Source organism: Bradysia coprophila, unplaced genomic scaffold (genome assembly GCF_014529535.1).
Source record: "Bradysia coprophila strain Holo2 unplaced genomic scaffold, BU_Bcop_v1 contig_324, whole genome shotgun sequence".
NCBI lineage: Eukaryota > Metazoa > Arthropoda > Insecta > Diptera > Sciaridae > Bradysia > Bradysia coprophila.
In genome coordinates, this window is record NW_023503584.1 from 1390567 (window position 1) to 1409382 (window position 18816).

The 18816-nt window shown below is 37.7% G+C and overlaps 3 protein-coding genes and 1 long non-coding RNA gene across 7 annotated transcripts; 2 read left to right on the plus strand and 2 right to left on the minus strand.

Moving 5' to 3' along the window:
* The first annotated feature begins 266 nt into the window (after positions 1 to 266).
* LOC119079391 (survival of motor neuron-related-splicing factor 30) lies at positions 267 to 1272 on the plus strand. Its single transcript, XM_037187278.1, has 2 exons — positions 267 to 400; positions 537 to 1272. Exons 1-2 carry the CDS (start codon positions 359 to 361, stop codon positions 1215 to 1217), a joined length of 723 nt encoding a protein of 240 aa, XP_037043173.1. The 5' UTR covers positions 267 to 358; the 3' UTR covers positions 1218 to 1272.
* Positions 1273 to 4055: 2783 nt separating this feature from the next.
* Positions 4056 to 8355, plus strand: LOC119079369 (solute carrier family 12 member 8). Its single transcript, XM_037187239.1, has 9 exons — positions 4056 to 4554; positions 4653 to 4984; positions 5724 to 5897; positions 5956 to 6364; positions 6423 to 6657; positions 6719 to 7030; positions 7100 to 7381; positions 7579 to 7757; positions 7826 to 8355. Exons 1-9 carry the CDS (start codon positions 4499 to 4501, stop codon positions 7983 to 7985), a joined length of 2139 nt encoding a protein of 712 aa, XP_037043134.1. The 5' UTR covers positions 4056 to 4498; the 3' UTR covers positions 7986 to 8355.
* A 3219-nt stretch (positions 8356 to 11574) lies between these two features.
* LOC119079395 lies at positions 11575 to 12940 on the minus strand. Of its 3 annotated transcripts, none has more exons than XR_005088160.1 (3): positions 12911 to 12940; positions 12198 to 12291; positions 11575 to 12110 (listed from the first exon to the last, which is right to left on the minus strand). It is a non-coding gene; the product is annotated as an uncharacterized LOC119079395 (long non-coding RNA). The 3 variants fall into 3 exon arrangements; XR_005088161.1 differs by lacking the exon at positions 12911 to 12940 and adding an exon at positions 12662 to 12680; XR_005088159.1 differs by lacking the exon at positions 12911 to 12940 and having other exon boundaries at positions 12198 to 12310.
* A 1650-nt stretch (positions 12941 to 14590) lies between these two features.
* On the minus strand, positions 14591 to 16211 carry LOC119079383 (rhomboid-related protein 1-like). Of its 2 annotated transcripts, XM_037187266.1 has the most exons (5): positions 16085 to 16161; positions 15787 to 15885; positions 15501 to 15725; positions 14994 to 15434; positions 14594 to 14933 (listed from the first exon to the last, which is right to left on the minus strand). In XM_037187266.1, the coding sequence occupies exons 2-5, from the start codon at positions 15835 to 15837 to the stop codon at positions 14637 to 14639; spliced, it is 1014 nt and encodes a 337-aa protein (XP_037043161.1). In that variant the 5' UTR covers positions 15838 to 15885; positions 16085 to 16161; the 3' UTR covers positions 14594 to 14636. The 2 variants fall into 2 exon arrangements, with proteins under 2 accessions (XP_037043162.1, XP_037043161.1); XM_037187267.1 differs by lacking the exons at positions 15501 to 15725; positions 15787 to 15885 and having other exon boundaries at positions 14591 to 14933; positions 16085 to 16211.
* Between the last annotated feature and the right edge of the window lie 2605 nt (positions 16212 to 18816).

Sequence of the window (18816 nt, forward strand, 5' to 3'; positions counted from 1 at the left end):
GTGTAAAATGTCAACTTGATAAAAATATTTTTTTTTTCAATCTTTAATGAGTGAGTTTAACAAAATATGCCTAAATTGGTCAAGATTTGTGTTTCACCCGCCTTTGTAAGTGTCTTTCAGAACCTTGAAACAAATAATGTTTTGAAACTGCCGCGCAAAATTCCCATTTACTTGAAAAAGTGAACGGATTCATTCTGGTGGAATGTGGAATGCTTTTTCAAAAAACGTATCAGCCAACTTCATGTTGTTTGAAATGTCATAAATAAATTTTATTCTACAAAGGTTGTCACTGTGGTCAGTTCTCGTAAAACTTTTTATTTTTTTGTGAACAAAAAACCAGAATTATTTGTCGATAACGATGGCAGATGATTTACAGAGTTACAAGCTTCAATTGCAACAGGTACGTTGATTTGAATAAATGAAAAATCTTGCTCGTAAAACGTTTACAGCAACCTGTTTTCCGTAATAGCCTCCAAACCAATATAAACAACAGACGAAAACAACAACACTGATCGGAATTTCTATATCTCTTCCAGGTTGAAGCAGCTCTCCTAACTGATCCCGAAAATTCCGAATTACTCAAACTGAAAAAGGATCTAGATGAAGTGATCGAACTGACCAGAGACCTGATCAAAACTCAATTGGAAGAACAAAAGAAGTCTTCGTATGTAGAGCCTGCCACCTCGGCGTCGTATTACGACGAAATCGAAGCTGCTTTGTTGGCCGCTGAAAAATTGGTGCAAACGACACGAAACTGGAAAATTGGCGACAAATGCCAAGCCAAATGGACCGAAGACGGTGTATATTACGACGCTACGATTGAAGGAATCACCGATGGCGGTGAAGTGATGGTTGTTTTCGACGCTTATCAGAATCGTAGTACGACCACACTGAAAGAGCTGAAAGATCGGGTCGCCCGGAACGAAGTATTTCCATCAACAAAACGCCATCGTCCCAACAACAAAGAATATTTGAAAAAGAAGAAACAGAAGAAGCTGCAACGTTTCAAGGAATTGGAGGAAGTGCGAGAACAGGACAAAAACAAATGGCTGAATTTCAAAACGAAAAGCGGCAAAAAGGCAGGATCAATTAAAATCAAAAGTATTTTTGCGTCGCCGGAAAATGTCAACGGACGTGTTGGTATCGGTACTTGTGGCGTCTCCGGCAAGCCGATGACGGAGTATTCGTATGGCGAAAAGTATCGGAAAGGCGTCTAAGTTCTCACTTTGTTGTCTCTAAACGTAATTTAAATAAATTTCAATAGGAAATCGACACGGCAAGCGTTTTTGTTGTAATTGAGGTTTGGCTGCACGAGGCATTGCATCGAATTTTGGGACATAATTTTGGTTCGTCACCTTGATCATGGTCAAAAATATTTATGTGGCAGTGGTAGGCATCGGAACTAAATGTTTCCGTATTGTTATAGCTGCTAAAGGCTACGCGAAGGGGATTCATTTCAGCCGTTCCATCACACATCGTAGAGGACCCCAAATTAGCAAATTACTTGTACGAAGGTGCCGCCTGATGAATGAAATTTAGGAATGCAAATATTCGAATTTTCAACTTGAGGAGCGTCAAGCCTTGCAGTTAAAATTTTACTTTATACGTTCGTCTTGTACCCGATCGGTCAGAAAGTATTCTACTTTGGGCCCCACAGTGGTATACCAATATAAAAAACTAAAATAAAAAAAATTCTCACTGCCTGGAGTAGGCTACTTATTTCAAATCTGTTGTGGTGCCTATTTTTAGTGCGAAGATAGGCCCCCGAAGTTTCGCCTGCATTGTGAAATAGTTATTTTCCTAATGCATGCTAAAAAAGCCTTTAGGAAGTTAGGAAGAACGTTTTTCGTAAACCACGTCGGAAATAAGCGACGAAGTCGCGATAGTTCAACACTAGTTAGAAAATAAAATTTCGTGTTAGGTACTGTAAGAATGTCTGATATGTGAAAGACCGTGGCTTTTTTGGGTAAAATGAAATCCTTAATTTGACGTTCATTTTCGAAACGTCAAATAAGAGACCTAATACACTGCATGAAAATGAGCTCAAATGAACACTGACACAAATTGAAAAATTTTATTCGCAAAAAATATTGGGATTATTCAGGTCCCTAGTCAAATCAGCGCTCATGCCTGGTTAACTTTACTCTGTCGTGGTTTCAAGCACTAGTTTCAACGGCGTCAGCATCCGCAATTAACAACATTATTCACGGTAAAAATGAAAAGTCAGGTGTTTACTGACCTCTACTACGACTCCAATCCAGCTCAGGAAGAAGGGCTCTTTCATCATTCAACGGCTTTTTAATAAGCTAACTTGGCCCTGCTCGACAAAAATCACACGAAAACTCTACTGTAAAATACCATTGCCTTGAAAAACTTTGTTACTAACCTGTTACAGACGGCAAGCATATGACCAGAATTACTATCGGGTCTGATCTATTACTTCCATCAATCAAAGTATTTTTAATTGGTTGATTTCAAATCTTGTTCAGTCGGAGAAAAATAGATTTCGGTTTTTTTCATTTCCCTAAATCTCTCAATAGAGTGTTATGATGAAAGAGAAAGAAATATTTTGACAATGACCCCAAGGCAAGTTATAATAAACTAGTCTTCGGTTCTCTCGCTCTGATCATAACAGTCTATTCACGCCGTAATTGTGTCTAAAATTTGAATTTTAAGTGAACGATGCGATGTGAACCGAAAAATACATTTCCAAGGTTCTGAAAGAACAGGTTAAGACACCCACGAGGGCGGCTGACACACAAATTTTGACAAATAGATGCTATTTATTGAACATACTCATTACAGATTGTTTGAAATATCAACTTGAAGAAAAAAAAAAGTTTTTATCAGGTTGACATTTCAAACAATCTGTAATGAGTATGTTCAATAAATAGCATCTATTTGTCAAAATTTGTGTGTCAGTCACCGCCTTCGTGATCAACTCAGATGTGTCTTAACCGTCTTAACCTATTCTTTCAGAACCTTGTACATTTCAATGTTTCATTGTATGAAATGACGCTACGTTAGAAAGATCTCCGCACTTTCCATTTTGAATTTCGACCGAATACAGAAAAACGATGAAAACGGTGATGTCTCTTAAAATCTCAAAATCTATACTTCTCCGAGTGTACCCCAATTTTTTTTATATACATTTTACTATAGGCTTGTTCTAAGGCTGTATGTATTGTCAAATTTGATCCATAGAACCATAACCTCAATAATATTTGTATTTGTACGTGATCTAGGCGCCGTTGCCATATTTGTATGAAACATCTCGTAGGCGACGTTGCTATGGATCAAATCATCGTGGTTCGGGTTGCTGAAGTTCGTGTTTGCCGTGTTTGCTGCTATTTGGAACATACCTATAGGGCGTTCCATTTCGGATATAGTTCACTTTTATGCCGTGGGACATCATACAAAAAATGAGTTACGTGTTCACTTTCGGTATTTTTAATATGAAGATGCCGTGGGACAAACTTCAACCATCTCCGAAATGGAACACTCTATATAAAGGACCGTACTACCCAGAGCGTGTCATCAATTTTGTTTTTGATGTTATCGCTAACAGGTGAATAACCGTATATGTGACACGTTAAGTCAACGAATGTAGACCTTTTCGTTCATCTTTTCACGTCCGTCAAGTGAATTTTTATCCCTCTAATTGTTAAATTTTAGCAACTTAATCCCCCATTTACGCCGTAAGTACGCAGACAATTCTAAAATGGACGTGAGAAGGTATTTTTAACGCAGCATTCAATCGCCCCATTCTCATATAAGGAAGCGTTGATTTATTCGTTCATTTTTCGGTCACTCGTTCATTTTAAATTTAAATTTTAAAGCACACTTATGGCCCTGCGTGAATATCACACCTTTTCCATAATGTACGATCGACTTCTCTAAATGCGCTTGTTTTCAAAAAACGCGGAAGTTCACAATATACGTCAATAAAATCTCAAATAAAGTGACGTGAATGACGTGTGGTGAATGACGTAAGAAAATGACAAAAAATCAACATCTGAATGAATCCATTTTGAAAATGAAATTGTGAATGGTGTCTAGTCCCATACATAAGTGCGTGGTGTGTATATGTTCTCTGTTGCGGTCGTCGGCAATTTTTCTTTCGTACTATCGTCTGTTGGACGGATAAATTATGCGAAATTACGTGGATAATTGGTGTTAAAATCAATTTAATGAATAGCCAAAATATTATCGACCCAATTTGTGATTGTATCAGCGCTATATTCGAATTTAAACTCAAATGATACACAGCAGTTACACCTACACCTGTCAAAAGGTGCTCCACAATTTGACATGATTTTTTTATCCGAATCAAAATAATTATTTTTGCTTCCGCTTCAATTCAGGAGAAATTAGAAAATTTTATTCAAAGCTTCGTTATTGTACACGACAATTAAAGTGAAGAGTTTGAGATAAAGTTTGTGTCGAAATTTTTTTTTTTTTGCTTTAAATTCTTTCGCAAAATAAACAAAAGCCTAAAATGATGGAATCAACAGACCGTTCAAATTACCGACGAGCCAATGTCGATTGGGACAGGTAAATTGATAAAAATTCAATTACGTTGATAGTGAATCACTACAACAATTCCATCGATTTCACACTGAAAACACCAACGTCGTACATCATTTCTGTAGGTACGGCCTAGGCAATGAAGATACGCATCAATACAGTCGAACCAGACCCCGAGGCAATTCCGGCGGTTTTGTCGATTTGGGAAATGAATATCAGTATGGTGCTGGTGGCCATCAGGCGTCTGGAGCTAACGAAATATTTGCCGAAGATCAAGGCGAGAAGCCGTGGTGGCGAACCAATTTCTTTATATCGCAACGGGTGCTGTTTGGTACATGGGATGGTGTCTTTACATCGTGTCTGATCAACATATTCGGTGTCATTGTGTTCTTGAGATCGGGTTGGATTGTCGCCCAAGCCGGTGTGGTCAATGCGGTGCTTATTGTTTTTGCAACGGGTGAGTGGAGAAAATCCGTTTCTTTGTCATGTCTTAGTCATTTTATACGGTGCTGTTCTGATAATGGCCTGTGTGTCACCTGCGATCGATGTTTGCTATCGACAAGCTTGATCTAAGACGTCTTATCATAATTACGTTTCTGATTATTATGTTGACTTAACGTACTACTTAAGGCGCACACAGAGTCGAAATATTTGTGTTGAAGATTAACGAGACCATGCGATGGTAGTTAGTTGATGAGGTAAAGTGTGGGGAGATAAGAATCTCAGCAGTTTTTTTTATGTTTTTATTGTTGTGTATCAACAGAGTATTCTGAGCAAATACGTTTGCTTGTGTGTCCGTAGTCCAGTCCTCAAAGTATTGGGTAGTTGTAACTCACGAGTAGTTTTACCTTTCGGTACACGGGTACACCTCCTCTTGAGAGTTGTACAAGAATTTTTTACGACCCACGAGAACCTCTAACTGTTTAGGATTTTCCAGAATCTGTAACCATCAAATCGTCCTAACGCTGAAGGGTTATTGCAACTACCGGGAGTTACAGTCAGTCTTAGAAGATGACTAACCATTGCCACGTTATGCCTGTACTTGTAAACGACGACGAAATTGTTGTTATCTCGCAAAATAAATTAAGATTTTCCCGTTGATTACAAAACTTACAGTCACATGCACACAAAACGTTATCTCAATCCTCGATTGTCGTGTGGGAAATCGAAGAAATTTTAAATTTTCTTTGTTACAGTCAGCATTGCCTTGGTGTCAGTTCTCTCAGCTGTTGGCATTTGTGAACGATGTCGGGTCGAAAGTGGTGGAGTTTACTTCCTAATTGCCCATACTCTGGGCTCCCGTTTCGGTGGATCACTCGGACTGTTATACTGTTTCGGGCAAGCAGTCGGATGCGCACTGAATGTTTTAGGTAAGGAAATGACAATCATCGATGATCGGACACCGAAAACAATACTTTCCTGCAACAGGTTTTGGCGAGTCAATGGCTGGATTGGTGGGACTCCAAGATAATACGTGGGCGATTCGAGGCTTTGCAGCCGGAGCTGTGCTGTTACTTAGTGTAATCAATATAGCCGGCGTTAAATGGGTGATCAAACTGCAATTCGTTTTGTTGGTCGTCCTATTACTGTCGGCCTTGGATTTCATGGTTGGAAGTTTCGTTGGCTACGATCCGGAGAATGGTTTTGACGGTTGGATGAGTGACAACATGGCGAAAAATCTGTGGCCAGACTACCAGAATGGTTACACGTGGTTCCGAGTATTCGGAGTTTTCTTTCCCACCGTAACAGGCGTGTTGTCCGGCATAAATATGAGCGGTGATCTACGGGCTCCATCAACAGATATTCCGAACGGAACTCTGGCGGCATTTAGTACATCGTAAGGCCATCTAATACGCTGATGTGTTGGATCAGATTGAATGTTCCGTATTTTCCAGAACGTTTTTGTATTTGGTGTTCATTCTGTTTCTCGGAGCGACGTGCAGACGTCCACACCTGTTCAGTGATTTTATGATAACTGCCAGGGTTTCTGCTGTGGAGTTCCTTCTGTTGGCTGGTATCTACGTCTCAAGTATGTCATCATGTCTGGGCGCAATGTACGGAACACCGAGAGTGTTGCAGAGTATCGCATTGGAGAATGTTATTCCAGGAATCGGTGTGTTAGGGAAAGGAGTAGGTTCTTTGCGGTAATTTTGTTGTGATCGTCAAATGCTCAAACGAAATGTTTTTCTAGCGAGGTCCGAACAAAGTTCCCCTGTACTCAATGGTTGTTGTGGCCACAGTCACAATCACCTTCATAATTGTCGGTGACATCAACACCTTGGCCCCAATCGTAACGATGCCATTTCTATTGACGTATGCGTGCATCGATTACTCCTACTTCGCATTGGCTCAAACATTCGATATTCAAAACAAAAGGGAAGAACGATTCCGCATACAGGCTCAAAGTCCGTCGTACGAGTCGCGTCGATATGGTTCGACCAACGACCAAGACAGTGATTTGGATCATCTGTTCCCCGACCGTACCCGTCACAAAAGTCTTTCGGTTAGTCCAAATGGACAGTAGCGAAATTCGAATCGATTTTTACCGGCGAAAAAACCAATTTATTTCCAGGCTCCGTTACATTCCAACACACCACAGCCTTTAACAAACAATCTTCCCACTTCCGACACCAATAATTCAATTGACAGCACCGATCCGGATCGTGTTATATTCCGTGGCGGAGCCACAACAAACAGTACGAATGTGACTGATAATGGAATCGGTGCCGGCGACAATAATGATCAAACAAATGCTGCCGAGGACGAACCGATCGCTCCCATTCGGCCGCCAATTCATTCGAAAACGAAGAACTGGTATTCGAGCTATTGCAATCGATGGGCGTCGCTGATAGGGGTAATTGAAACTGGTTGTCATTCGAATAGTGCGTACGGTAAGGGAGGGAGTATTAGAGGCTCCTTCACTGAAAATATAGGACCAAAATGCAAGATGAAATGAGAGCCACCGCACGATCTCCTCAAAGATCGTACGCACCATTCGATTCAACAGTTATATGGACAAAAATTAACTTTTTTTTCATCCGACATGATCAGGCGGTTCTCAAGATCCTCATTATGTTCCTGGTCAATTGGTACTACTCTATCTCCTGTCTAGCTGTCGTCTTCATCGTATGGTTCTACGTAGGCACGGCAAATCCGGCTGTGAAACCAGGACTGGCAGCCGAATTCCGATTATTCGTTTGGGTCAAAGGAGTGATATTCCGATGTTTCGGGTAATATTTTGAGTCTGTCACCGAAATCCTTCCGCTCACTACTAACCGTCACCCAACCATTTTCACAGAAAACGTGTTCATGAATACGAACAAATTGTTGTAACGCCATCGTGTCCCGGCGTTGACGTGCAATCGGCTCAACTGAACGATGAGAATGAGGATTTTTCGTCCAGGCGACGATACCATCAGTCATCATACGTCCAGGGTCGGTACGTCGACGATGTTTAATATTACCAAAAGTAAAAGTGTCCTGTCCCTCAACCTCTTAATATGTACCGTGATTGATTAAAATTTAATTAATTTATTTAACTGATTCTATTTGGAGAAGAAGAAGAAGAAGCTAACTTATTTGTTTTAAGAAGAGAGAGAGAGAAAGAGAAGCGTGTCTTCTTTGCCTGTGTACGTACAGTTGACCTAAGTCGTTTTTTAATGAAAATTTTATTTTTTAAACTGTGAAAATTGTGGTATTGTTTTCGTCGACAACACTTCTTGTAGAGTCACTGGCTCAGAGGTCCAGTATGTACATGTCATCTTGTAAAAATGATAATAAGATTAAGGCTTTTATATGTTTTTAATAAAAAAGAAATCTTTATAATAATTTAAACTTGAAACTGTGTTTGGTCTTATCGAACTTATCGAATTTCAGCGAATCGCATTTAACCAACAACGCGATAACATTTCCTTTGTGGGCACTAGTACTAGTACTAGTGTTACACTAGTAGTGTAAATTCGCTAAAAACAAAAACAAGCGAAACCCAAGTTTAGATGAATTCGAGTGCATCGCAAGTTCACTTCATTGTAACATCTAGCACCTACGATTTCAATAGAATTTTCGCAGTGTTGGAATACTTTTCCAACATTCATGCTACCACATTCCATCAATCCTATGGAAATCGTTGGTGTCGGGGAATCTCGCACACGCGATCATAGTATGCGTCCTTTTACGACATGTAACGAAAAGTCATGACTGTGCGAGATTCACCACTTAGAGGTGAATCTCGCACGCCATGAATTTGTGTGGTGTGCGAGATTACCCTACCCCAAATCGTTAGCGCTACACCAAACGAAATTTAATGTTGCACTTAAGAGTTTCCATTCCTTTAGTTTTTTCACCCACCAAAATATTCAAATTCACTCTGCCACCTGGCGTTGCGTAGCGGAAATCGTGAAAAATTCCATAGAAATCTCAAAATGAACTGACAAAAATGGCTGCCGCCATTTTGAATATTCGCTTCAATAAAAATGGATTTTATTAGTTTGTGCAAATTACAAAACGAAATTTAAAAAAGTGGAACCATTACTTTGTCAGTTTCGACGGCAGAAATGTTTTGTGTGAACATTTATTATAGTGAAAATTATTGTGTGACGAGATAAACGTGCAGTTTGTGGAAAAATTCAGTCAAAAAGACGCACTTTTAAATATCAAAAAAATAACAAATATAATTGTTTTTTCAAAAATGTGGAACCATTATTTTGTCAGAAAAGGTGTGAATTAATAGTGTATATAGGCCATAAGCCGTGTAGTGCGTCCACCGAAGCGCTAGGGCTGCAGTTTTCAGGCCGTTTTTTCGGGTTTTGTGCTAGGAAAAAGGGGTGATTCCTCTTAAATTCACCTGAAACATGGGTTCCGTATTTTTGGTAATCCGTCGAAGACATTGCTACTTTCGGGTGAATTTAAGAAAATGAATCTTATGCCGAAAACACACGATGATTTTTGCGCCACTATACTCAGGGCCCTTCGGGTCGGGCTGTAACACCCCGCTTATCAAATACACAACTTGGAACCTCGGAAGTAATATACTAGAAAATGTAACATAATTACCGATCTCAGCACCGCAAAAGTGCTTGGAACTTTTTACCTTTAACGTGCTAATCGAAAAATATAGTCGTTGTGGCGATTCTTTCGCGTAAACAGGGAATAAAACAGGCTTGAACTGGTCAAAAGCATATCTCTAGAAACCGCATACACCTAATTTACAAAATTAGGAGGCCTAAAATCGGACAGTTGAGAGCTATTTTCATATTTTCCTATTTTCTATTTTTTACCATCCCTGTATTGGCGCATTAACATAGTGCGTCTTTGTTCTACGAACCCGATGCGCTTTTTGGTAGTCATCTGAAGATAAAAATCCTTAACCTGTCACATACGGCTACTCATCTGTTATCGATAACAATGACAAAAATAATGATAAGAACTGGGTAATATGGTCTTTAATGGGTAATTCCAGCTAATTTGAGACTTTTCGAAATATTTTCACCAAATGAAAACCGATTTCGGTAAACTTTTTTTCCCCCTTGAAAGCTGTTGACCAGACGCGTCGTTTAAGCCACATATTAGATCGGTGGCCGAAAATCTTGGGGAGATGCTACCATAAAAATATTTGAAAATTCCAGTTTATTTCACGATATCTGAACCGATTTCGTTGACTTTTTTGTTGCTGAAAGCTATTGACGAGGCGCGTAGTTTGATACCAATATGAGGTCATTGACATAACGTCTCGGGGAGATATGACCAAAAAGTGTTTTTTTGAATTCGACTTTCCAAGATATTCCTTAGAGTAATTATATAATTACTCTAAGAGATATTCTCAATAAATCACAAATGATTTCTGTAAACTTGTTTCCCTGTAGAAACGAACGCTATAATTCCACAATTGCACCAAATGACACGAAATTAAATTTTTAGAAGATTTTTGGTTCGTTCTTCGAAGTAAGGTGAAATCACCTCGACCCAAACGTTGCCAAAATTACATTTTTTTTTCAAATAAAAACTGAAGATCAGCGCCATTCGAAAGCTGCAGCATATGACTTCACGAGAAAAATAATTTTGGCTCGATCAGGTTAGTTGGGTGAGTGAAGTAGGTGAAATCAGCTTCCCAGTGGTGATAAGTGTCATCCTCGAATTTTGTCTCGTCGAGGTTATTTTGAAAAAGTTTGTAACCATTTTTAAACAATTTTGAGTTAAAGCAACATTTTCTTCAAAAAAAAAAATCGGGCTACCGAATGACCACCGAAAAATATCACTTTTATAGACATATCTTCCACAAATTTTGTGCTACTAACCTCATATTGGGCTTAAACTGCCCATAGCTTTCAGGGGAAAAAAAAGTTTGCAGAAATCAGTTTACTTGGTGAAAATATTTCAAAAAGTCACAAACGTGTAGCGCAACTAAGCGCCGACTTCTTCGATCACACAAGTCACACTTCGCAGGCAAGAATAAGAAATTCCATTGGTAAACCGAAAAATTCCGTCGCTGGAATATGTTTTCCCATTTTTATTTACTCAGAGGAAGAATTAAATCCTCAATTTATTCACTTCAAGAACCGTCAGATTTTTGCTTTGTCATACTAATCCTCAAACTTTCAAGGCAACAAAAGACAATACAAGTATTTCTACATTATCAAATCTTTTACTTCATTTGTTCTGCACAGTTTCAACATGTTAATGCGTAACATCTTTTACATCAGTAGTATGAACATTAATTTTGCTATAAGACGGCATTCTATGCTACAACTAGAATTAATTGCTTAAGTGTGTCACTGCAGTTAACAGATGAAATAGTAGTTAGCAAACTCAAAAACACGTCTGCATACTTCCACTTATTTGATTATCACTTTCAAAAACACTTCTAAGATCACATATTCAAACGGTCAGTTTAAATGATAAAAGTCTCTCACTAACCACTGACGGATGCAGTGAGCCGATTTTCATAATCTCTTTTCTCTCTTCAGTGTCAATTGTTTCATCTTCCAGTGTTATGTAACAGTCAGAAAAGAAAACCATCGCTGGGGTACGGGGTCAACAAAAAAACATTAATTTCGTGATTTACGTAAGCAAGTATATTTTTGAGATTATCGTAAATTAGCGAACAGAGAGGTAGATTATGTTAATGTTGATTATGATGAAGTCACATTATAGAAACAGTATTTCTTCAAAGCAAATCTACAAACTTTTCGCCTTCAACTTTCGCCACATTTTGAATGTTAGCAATCGCGTTCGCCAACTGTAAATCAGCTCCATTAACAATAATTTGGTTTCCAATCGGCAACGACTCCCACGTGATAGGAATTCGATTTTTCTCGGTCTCTAAAAGTCCAACAACCTGAGCCTGACTTTGTGCAGCATACGCAGTCAATTGATTGTGTTGTGTAGTCAATTGTTCTTCTCGAGTGGCAAAAGTCCTATCGCCGATGCTTTTTAGAATGTCCTCTGTTCCTTCGATCATTGAAATCTGTAATCTGGCTCGTTGTCCACCATTAAGGACAGCCAAGAGAGCGGAATCGATTTTTGATTGTGCCATGATGGTGGTAAGTAGTATCAAACAAAGCCCTAAGCGGAAAATGGTCGACATTCTAAGAAAATTTATTTAAGAGAAAGAACAACACATCAGCACATTGAAGGCAAAAAAAAAACTTTTTGTAGCGACGCTCTAAAGCTACCTGAATGTATATTTTAGTAACTGTTCGTTCGGCAGTGCGGTAGCGTACTAAATTTATTTTTCTTGTGTAAGTCTTTCATAGACCTTATGGTGAACTATACGACAAGATAAGATAATGGAAACTTTGTTCATTAGAGAAAACAGAAATATTTTTGAGTCACATCTAATTCGCAGAAGACTTATGCAAGTCTTTAGTGAATTTTGTTTTTTTAATTAGTTGACGCAATAATTTTATATAGAACCGAAATGACAGTAGACAGTGAAGCACAATCGTGTGGGGGCAGGAAGGATAATAGTGGAATGAACGGTCCATATTACAATCAGAGTATTAATTATTCATATTCACCGTACAGACTATGCTAATCACTCATACTCTCAACAATTACACGACAGAAAACAATGATCTCATTAATAAATGTAAAGCCGGCCGCACCTGCCTATATACAACTTGTATATAATATATACCTGACGCCTCATAAATAGTCTGATTATTTGTAAACAAACAATTTAATTACGATGTTCGTACATCGTCATAGCTAAACGTTTGAATAAGGAAAAAAGTTTCGAATTCAACAATCAAACTGAGTGTGATGAAAATATGAAGACTCCGAGATAATAGGAGTCTATATTTCACGAAAATCGATCCCAGTTCTATCTAATAGCTCACAGACAAAAACAAAAGCTTTGCTAATAATATAGTTTACACCAACTAACCTGAGAATTTATAATTTTCGACTGACTTATCACTCTCTGAAGAACAATGACATGCGTATATCGTGCGGACCGTGCGTGAGTGAGCTATAATACATCGCGGTCGATAACTGGATAATGCAGAGCCCCTATATGCGACGTAGCATAATTTGAAAAAAAAAAAAAAATTAACAAACAACACGAAATTTATTTAAAGTACTGCCACTACGTTTCCCAAAATAAAAGGCCAAATGACCATTAAAAAGGCAAAAGGCAATAAAATAACGTTTCAATTTATCGAGACGGAAAAATTAGGCAATTTAATTCCACTAAAATAGGCCCTGATTGGCACGAGGGGTATCATACATTCGACTTACACTAAAAACACAGGTTCGTATAACTAAGACACTTTCCATGTCATTGTCAAGTGCAGTGCCAATACTAGTGCGTTGATGGATCAAATCTTTTACTTCAATTCATTGCTCATGAATTTTACTTTATAAAGTCGCATTAGTCAAGAGTATCGCTTATTTTTGTCGTCGAGGTCATCAATCCACGAAGATGATGCAGGTAAGCCGAGCAACGACGACGGTACATATTCTGTTTACTGTAGAATGAATCAGAATAAGTTTTAGATTTTCCCTTTCACAAAATAAGATGGATTTTAGTGGTAAACATAGTGTGAAGGTAATGCCATTCAAACGCGCTGCCGAGCACATAAGTTGCTAATGACATTTTTTTAACGGTTGACTATTATTTGCTTGTGTTTCACAATAGTTATTTATCTACCAAGGTAGGTATGACGGTATTTTTTCGCACTAGATGTCGACTAGAGGCGAAGCCGAGACGTCGTGTGCGAAAAAATACCGGCATACCTACCGTGGCAGATACAACGTTTTTCGCAATTTCGGGCCATAATCACCTTTCCAATGCAAAATATTACCAAAATTTCTACCAAACATTCACATGCAAACATGAATTCATTTGACCGATCAAGCAACCTGCACTATATACACATTGCAATGTGATGTATAGAGACGCGCTAAATAAAATCAAGTAGTCAATGCTTAGTATGTACGCTTCAACAATACGTTCTGTATAATTGTGTGACTCTGTAGCCGAATGGCTACGGTCGTTGCTTGGTGTTTGGAAGAATTTTGGTGTTGGATGTTCAAATCCTGGTCTGTGCAAAGTTTTTATTTATAAAATTTAGTCTTTCTTAAAGGTACTGAGCTATGAAGCGTGCGAAAAAAATGTGAAAAAGCCCAAGTGCGAAAAAATAATCAAAAACGCACTGTGAAATAAATACCTTCAAAACGACATTAAATGGATGCATGGAAAGGTGATGATTATGGACCGGAATTGCGAAAAATGTTTTTGCTATCTCAAAACAGATGGCCCGACGAGTTTCTATTCCATTTTTTTTGACATTACATCCACACCATATTTACCTTGAATAATCCAAATGATGTCGGTGAATGTTCACAAAACTGCCGTTATGGAATAGTTATTTGTGGCACTAGCTGTGTAAACTGTCACTAGAAGCCGTATGCCGAGTATAATAAAGGTTATCATGTGGCACAAAAAGCCGAGTTTTACTTTTCGTCACTGAGTTGAGACATTTTTTTTTAAGGTATTGGGGGAATAGAGTGAATAAGGAAAGTCTTCTATTTCTTACCAAATATTTATTTGCATTAAATTGTGTTCATGAGAACAGTGCGCTCTTTGAATGTTTCTGAAATTTCAACTCTTAATAGTAGTCCTCTTCAGTATCTTCAGTACTATCTTCAGTACTATCTTCAGTACTATCTTCAGCACTATCTTCACCATAATATGACTTTGCATATTCGAAATTCCATTCATTTTCTGGAAAATAGTCCGGCAGCGTAATGTTCATTACCAAAATTATGACAAAAATTGCTAACAAAGCTCCGATGCAAATTTTCTGCAAGGTCTCCTCCCACGGATGTTTTTTGAAATTTTTTAACACCAAAATTGAGACCAGAAAACCAGTTACAGCTCCTCCAAAATGACCAGCGTGACTGATCTAGAATATGGATCAAGGCATAAAACTGGAGATTTCTATTATATGTATAGGCAGACTAACATTTGACCTTATATCTAAATATACTTCCGTGTAAACGTCCCTTCCAACGTCATAGATTATATACAGTGCCAGGCAGAAAAATCTACTAAATTTCCTTTCCATTTCGTTCCAATTCAATATGATTGTGGCCAAATGGGAGAAAAGTAATCCCATAACTGCACCCGATGCACCGACACAATACGAACTGTTGTCTAAAACAGTTACGCATAATGAACTACCAAAACCCGATGCAAAATATATTATTGCGATTCGCTTCCACTCATGAACTATTTCGAGAAACACGCCCAATATTAGCTGCATCACCAGATTTCCCAATAAGTGCGACCATCCACTATGCACAAACATTGGTGTAAAGAAACGCCAAACTTCATGACGACGGCTAGGATCGTAGCCAAGTTTCATAGTAAGTTCATCCTCGTCGTAGAAATAAAAAAGGAAAATCTAAAGAAGCGAAATTCGTCATGAGATGATCCACTATATATCTTGAATCGATTTATTTAAGTTTACTTGAACAAGTGAAACTCCAATCATAAATATTGGAAATTTTTCGATTTTCCTTGTAGCTGTTTCCTTGTCTGGAACGACGGTTTCTTGTGGATGCTGACTCTCGACACTATTCATCTCCATTATTGCATTTTTGGGAATTGGCCGTGAGGTTCGTTCATTCATCGGTAAGACAATATTGTCTGCCAATTTGACGATTCTCGTTGATTGTTGTCTTGCAAGTCTTCGCTAAAATTAGAATTCAATTTAGGCAGCTGTAAGGCGGAAAATAATCTTTTTTCTTAAATACCCATTGAGATACCACCTGCCCTGCAACAATCTCGTCTGATTTATTTTCCATTTTTTCAGTTGCTTTTTTCGTTGCTCACAACAAATACCAGAATCTTTCCTAATAAAAAAAAAATTGGCTAAATGATAACGTAGCACAGAAAAATAGGCTATTAATTCCAAAGTTTTGAAAGAACAGGTTAAGACAACTACGAAGGCGGGTGACACCAAATTTTATAAACAAATCAACTTAAAGAAAATATTTTTCTCGAAAATTCAGAATTTAGTTTTTGTTAAGTTCTACTTTACAGCGTATTTACCTGATGTCCAAATGTTGTTCTTAGGGATATTGTGTGACCATTCAACACGATCCGTTTTAGCGAAATATTTGTGTTAAAGAACAGACTTTTCTTCGCAAAAGAATACACACACATTAGTGTTGCTAATCTAGCCTTTTTCAAATAACTTACTAAATTGCTATTAAATTGCATGCTCATTTTTACAGATAAATTCTAGACATATTCTTATCATATTCAGGCCCGGGCTTACGTCAAAGTGAGTCCGATACTTGGTGATTCAAGTATCAATTGCTCTGATCGAATGACATTTCTAGTAATAAAAAGACATTTTGGAGAAAATAGAACTTTTCTCATTCGACCTGTCACTTTGTTTATGTGTTAGAAAATGATATGACAAATCGATGTTTTCGTTTCGTTGAGAAAAACGGCAAAACACAACATACATACATGAAAAACGTCGTGTCTCTGGGAAAATAGGAAATTCCAACAAGAGCGGTTTTTGCTGCCAGACTGAAGCGACCCTCGGTTAACAAATAGCTATCATTGAATCCATTTTTTTTTCATACTTAAATCACCAAGTACTGGATTTACAACGGAAATTATTGTACTGTGTTTTCGCGCCATTTTATCTGTTATGTATTCTAGTTTACCGATTTGAGAATTGTAAGAATGAAAGAAAAACCCCTAGAGTGAAAATGAAGACTCATCACACATTAATCGAAGTCAACATAGAAGTCAATATTTCATTTAAACCTGTCACAGACGGCAAGCATAAGTTTTACTATTTGAACTATTACTTCATCTGATCGAAGATTTTCAGAAATTTAAACATGCTTTTTGCTATATAAGACCTCATTAGTCAGAGCTTGTCGTTTATTATTGCTGTCGTTGTCGATAACAGATGACACCCGTGTTAACAGGAAACAAAAAAAAATGGTTTTCAATGACAGAAAGGCAAACAGCAGACACAGGTAATGTTCTTCATCTGCCAAGATAATCTTGTATTTATCCCTCTAGGACAAAATTATTTTACGTAATTTTGTTTTCCTTATGCCCTAGAGTCGAAAGTGGCTTATTACAACCCTAGGGATAAAAAGTATATTGAATTTAAGCTCAAAAGCATGCAAATTCCATTTCCTAACTAGTATTAAAATATCGCGACCTCATCGCTTATTTCCCACGTCGTTTAGAAAAAGCGTTGTTCCTAATTTGATGCAAAAAGGCTTTTTTTTTAGCGAATTCGTTAGAAAATTAACTATTTTATATAACTTTTAAAAAATTGTGTGTCGCTTCCGATCAACAAAATACACGAAAATACTCTTTGATCTTTTCATCCATTGTTATATAAAAGTCTTTATCTCGATATATCACTTATTGGCAGACACAATTAGTTCAAACAGACTTAACAGCTTTACAGGAAGCTTTAAGGTACAGTTACCCAATTATATTATGACTACGGTTGTGGGATTCATTCCTTTTACATCCTACACACTTCCCACATTCAATTGAACCAACGAATTCAATTTCATTTTTGATTTTGTCGATTGGCACCATTGTCATACAAGTGGTTAGTTCTCATTATCTGCTTGTGGTGGCACCATATACTTTGCGTGTCCAAGCAGTTAAAGAAGTATTAGGTAGCGTCAATCAAAATTCTGAAAGAACAGTTTAGATCAAATCTGATTTGATCGCAAAGACAGTAAGCAATTTAGATGGTTTTTTTGTGCATTATATGTATTTTACATGCTACATGCGTCGAAAACGGTACTTTTCATGTTTCACGCACTAATTTCGACTTCCAAAGCATGCAAAAACCACTCGGGATAAAAAGATGAAATGTCTCGTTTTCGCGTGTTTATTGACCTCGGCTACGCCTCGTATCATCAAAATTCACACGAAAACCATACTTTTCATCTTTTTATACCAAGTCATGTAAAATACTAATGCTTTTCTGATCTTTCAAACATGAGAAGGAAATTCGTGTGAAATGTAAAACGCTAATGAAATACATGAATGGAATGAATTGGATGAAAAAAACCAACAAAAACGGTAAAAACGTGTGTTGATTGTTGAGTTTAAATTGGACAAAATAGCAAAATTCTAATCATAAGATGTTGTGCAACAAAATAGCGATCGGCTGTACCTCTACCGTTTTTGATATCCGCCTTCTTGGTACATAACATATGCAAGATTCTTTTCATAACATTTTCATTGTTCATTTGTCAACAGATTGCGAAGTGACATTTCAGTAATTTTTAAGCTTTTCGTAATATCGCAAAAACTGCAGGTTATTTCATTATCTTTGGGAACACGGGTTCCCCAATTGAAATGAGTGATAGGTCGTCGGATTCTTCTTTGAATTCTAGAGAAGTCACATCTTTAATTTTTTCGATTAATTTTGTTTGTTTTCGGTGCAAAGTGTTCAAAAGTGAAGGCTTGTCAGAGGTCTCGTGAACAGTTTTTCAGCAATAACTCAAGAAATAATTATTTAAAATCATTGTTATGCTGTACTAATGTCGGTCTTGGAAAGACGTACTACAGGTGGAGTGTATGCACTGGTTGGTGCAAGTACGCCTCCACAAGATTTATGACCAAAAATATAGTGTTCGCCTTCTCTGCAAAATTGATGTTTCACGGGACTGGATGTGTAGTGTTCTAGCCTGCCTCACCCACTATCGTTTCACATATATAAGATCCCAGGTCTTCTGTGTGGCAAGCCTACAGAAACTACAAGTCTTCGGAAAAAGGAAAAA

Coding starts and splice junctions, on each gene's coding strand:
- LOC119079391 (XM_037187278.1), top strand. CDS start 359: ATGGCAGATGATTTACAGAGTTACAAGCTTCAATTGCAACAG. Junction 401..536: donor ACAAGCTTCAATTGCAACAG/GTACGTTGATTT, acceptor TATCTCTTCCAG/GTTGAAGCAGCTCTCCTAAC.
- LOC119079369 (XM_037187239.1), top strand. CDS start 4,499: ATGATGGAATCAACAGACCGTTCAAATTACCGACGAGCCAATGTCGAT. Junction 6,658..6,718: donor TCGGTGTGTTAGGGAAAGGA/GTAGGTTCTTTG, acceptor ATGTTTTTCTAG/CGAGGTCCGAACAAAGTTCC. Junction 7,758..7,825: donor GTGATATTCCGATGTTTCGG/GTAATATTTTGA, acceptor CCATTTTCACAG/AAAACGTGTTCATGAATACG.
- LOC119079383 (XM_037187266.1), bottom strand. CDS start 15,837: ATGGAAAATAAATCAGACGAGATTGTTGCAGGGCAGGTGGTATCTCAA. Junction 15,726..15,786: donor GGCAGGTGGTATCTCAATGG/GTATTTAAGAAA, acceptor TTCTAATTTTAG/CGAAGACTTGCAAGACAACA. Junction 15,435..15,500: donor TTGGAGTTTCACTTGTTCAA/GTAAACTTAAAT, acceptor TCGCTTCTTTAG/ATTTTCCTTTTTTATTTCTA.